Consider the following 3,898-nt stretch of genomic DNA (forward strand, 5'->3'; position numbering starts at 1 on the left):
TCCTTTCACGGCCTCCTCATCATTTCTAAAGCGACATGTTGCACAGACTGCGGCGGGACGCATGTGCCGTTCTTCCCACGGCCGCGACGCACCAGCTCTGCGCGCCCCCGCCGCGGGGCCGCGCGCTGTTCACAGAAGTGCCCCCTTTGAGCGCACACAAAGGTCCGCTCCGAGGGACACCACTGCGCCTTTATGAGCCTCATGGACCGACCTGCTGCAGAGCAAACCCGGGACAGGCACAAGTGCGCACCGCACACTCCGCTGGTGCACCTATACAACTGCGCCATTACGCACCGACAATACAACTGCGCCATTACGCACCGACAAATGACCTGCTCCAAAGGCAGCGCCTTTATGGCACAGCAGCTCGTGCTCTGATGATGGACATTAACGCACTTGAATGTTCAGTGTTTGTAAACTCTGGGCCGAACCTTTTTATCAAGAGAAACACAAAGAGACGAATCAAAAGACTTCACTCTCAGCGGAGCGTTTATCTGTGACAGAGAAAGAATCATTCTCCAGTTTCTCGAGGCTCATCCTGTGGTTTTACTGAAGACGGGAAGCTCTGAATACATTTGACACAAGCTGTTTCCGGGGCTTGACTTTATGATGACACAATGTTTCAGTTATTATTCTGTAATGAAACAGTAATTAATGATCTACTGTTTGGCCCGGGAGTCTCTCTAACACAGGGCGCTTTTACAACTAAAGTATCAGCTTCTGTTCCGAAGACACGAACTATGAGAAACCCTGAGAAAGAGACAAGTTATTTCATAAAAAAGATAATGACTTGAATTTTCTCCCTATCCTTGACTTTATTTGCCCATTTAGTTTGAACATCCTGCTCAAAATGTTCAGAACAAAAACTATAAACTAAAATGTGACTTATTGAGAAATGTAGAAATCTGTTCGTGAGCTCCCAAAACAGGCCTGTCTCTGAGGGAACAAACGCCTTCATTATTTAGTCGTAAATGTTTGTTTGTTTGTTTGTTTGTTTGTTTATCCTCTTAACCCCTGCCTTCAAGTGCATTTTCTCCAGTTCAGCTTTACCCAAATCTAAAAGGTCAGAGCCTTTTGCCAGTGCCTCATTTGAAAGCTTAGACCTAATAAAACTCATCTAAACTGATCTTTTTCCTTGCGTTGTCGTCACTTTATTGATTTGTTTTGTTGACATTGTTTTTGTCACATTTTCATCACTTTTTCGTCACTTTTCTGTCGCTCTTTTGTTTTTACTTTATTCTCACGTTCGTCTCATCTTCGTCCCTATTCTGACGCTTTGTTCATGAAGCTTTTAGATTTGGGTAAAGCCAAACAGGAGGAAAACGCGCTCGGTTCAGGCGGGGGTTACGAGGTTGAACCATCAGCCTCCGCTCTCTACGACAGGGGGGCGGGGTCCGGGCTGCAGCCTCGCGCTAATCTCTCGAGCGTCTGTCGGACCGCGCTGTGATTGGCCCGCCGCGAGTCGCCGCGCCGTGATTGGCCGCGGCGGTGACCACTCGGCACGCGCCTGTCAGTATATAGGCCCTCGTGATGCTGCCTCGGGGACGCACAGAGCAGAGATGGAGCTCGAGCCCTTCTCCGGACTGACCCCGCCGTACTTTGACGAGGAGGACTTCTTCACGGACCAGTCCCCGGACGACTTCCTGGACGAGGACGTGGACTTCCTGAACTTCACAGACTACTACAAAGAGAGCAGAGACTTCAGGGAGCGGGATGACGCGGACTACGAGCTGGGGAACCTGTCGTTCTCCTCGTCCTCGTCCTCCGTGTCCTTCTGCGCGGACTCCACGGACCTGTCTCCCCTGGGGGCCCACGAGCTGTCCTCCCACCGCGCGCTCATGAAGCGGCGCAGGCGCTTGAGGTCCGAGCGCGAGCTGCAGCAGCTGCGCCAGGCCGCGAACGTGCGCGAGCGGCGGCGCATGCAGTCCATCAACGACGCCTTCGAGGGTCTGCGCTCGCACATCCCGACGCTGCCGTACGAGAAGCGGCTGTCCAAGGTCGACACGCTGCGCCTCGCCATCGGATACATCAACTTCCTGGCGGAGCTCGTGCAGTCCGACGTCCCGCTGCGGAACCAGGGCTCCGACGCGCCCGTGCCGCCCAAGAAGGTCATCATCTGCCACCGCGGCACCCGTAAGTCCCTACACAGTCCCTCTTAACCCCGGCCGGAACCGAGTTTGGCTTTACCCAAATCCAAAAGCTTCTTGGAAAAAGTGTCAAAATAACAAAACAAAACAAAAACATAGATGAAAACCCAACGAAAGTAAATAATTATAATCACAAAAAGAAAAGAAAAAAGTAACTACAAAAACGCTTTAAAATGTGACAACAAATGAGCTTTTAGATTTGGGTAAAGCCGACCTGCAGAAAAGGTTAATATGTCGTTTACATCTGGCTGATGACTGACCGTCCCTCCCTCCCTCTCTCTCTGCAGGATCCCCGTCCCCCAGTGACCCGGACTTCGGCCTGCCTCCCCTGGCGGGACACTCTCTGTCCTGGTCCGACCACAAACAGCTGCGGGACCAGAGCGTGATCCGCACCGCGAAGGTCTGGACCCCGGAGGACCCGCGCAAACTGCACCAGGGGCTGCACGAGCTGCACGAGCTGCCGCTGGGACTCATGGTCTGACCGAACCCCCCGGGGGCACTGTTTGTACAGAGAGTAATTTATGAAAGAGTATTTAATATTTTTGTATCGCCGCTTTGGGCAATCTGTATTTAATGTGACGATGAGAATAATATATCTTTATTTAATCAGGTGAATCAGAGTCATATTTTTCTACGCGCTTTATGAAGAACCGCTCACGTTTGTGTGTGAGCTCCACGTGACAAAGTTTGTTTTGTCTTTTCGTACTTTTATTTAAAAGGACATTTTTTCTGAAATATTTTCAATAAAAGAAAATCACATGATAAAGATTGTGAGTGTTTTGTGTTTGGCTTTCATGAGGGAAAACTTTGAACAGAGTTGGAGAATTTAGAAACATTCGTCCCAAATGTATTTTTTTTAAATATATATCATAATCAGGCCCATTTTTATCTGGTCCTGTTCCTTCACGCGCACGCACATGTCACCCGTCTCCAAGTGCGCACTGAACTGAAAGGGATGCCTGGGCCTCGTTTCAAACCTGTCCATATCCGTGAACACATTTGAATCGGAGCTGTAATGTAAACTCCCGCTGGTGGCTCCAAACCAGCCTCGCATCGCTCTGGGACATTGGCTAAACGGTCTCCAATAACGGCTCATTGCGCACGGACGCAGCTGAAGGACGGTGGTTAAGGCGCAGCGAGTTGGAAACGGTTGGCTTTTACGCACCGGTCAATGCGCCAGAACGGCCGTAGATTAAAATAAGAGACAGGATGTTGATAGAAATGATACAAACATCAGAAGTTCAAGGACTCCAGGGCATTTGTAAGAAATCGGCCTTTTTGTCGATCTTTTTGGACTTTTTTCCCTCTTTTTGTTTGTTAGACTTTTATCCCAAGTGTCACTAATGTAGATAATGCCAGAATCAGATTGAACATGGGGTTTATTGCCTTTGTCAGTGAAGGTTCATTAACAATTTATTTTCGGTTCCTTTGCGCAACATGAAAAATAAACGTAAAAATAAAAAGTCTAAGGAAAGGCAAAATATAACACCACATATAAAAATAAACAAGATATAGCCTACAATTAGGAAAAGTTGGAATGTACAGAATATACAATGTCGAGCCGGGAGATGAGAAGTGAATGACCACCTATAGTGCGAATATAACGCATAATGCATTTAATATAGAACATTGAAAATGCGCAAAAGGTCCAAACTTTCTGGGTTGGAATATGTTTCTACCGTTGCTTGTCTATTTTGAGGCAAAACATCTAATCAAATGGTTCCATATCGACCTTTACCAAATATAAGTCC

The 3,898-nt window shown here is 48.2% G+C and overlaps 1 protein-coding gene across 1 annotated transcript; it reads left to right on the forward strand.

Moving 5' to 3' along the window:
* Nucleotides 1-1,559: 1,559 nt before the first annotated feature.
* On the forward strand, nt 1,560-2,754 carry ptf1a (pancreas associated transcription factor 1a; the record flags this gene model as incomplete). The annotated part of the gene is made up of 2 exons (XM_079561801.1): nt 1,560-2,133; nt 2,435-2,754. 2 exons carry the CDS (start codon nt 1,560-1,562, stop codon nt 2,626-2,628), a joined length of 768 nt encoding a protein of 255 aa, XP_079417927.1. The 3' UTR covers nt 2,629-2,754.
* Between the last annotated feature and the right edge of the window lie 1,144 nt (nt 2,755-3,898).

Source organism: Gobius niger, assembly GCF_951799975.1.
Source record: "Gobius niger genome assembly, chromosome: 8".
In the NCBI taxonomy this organism is placed as follows: Eukaryota; Metazoa; Chordata; class Actinopteri; order Gobiiformes; family Gobiidae; genus Gobius; species Gobius niger.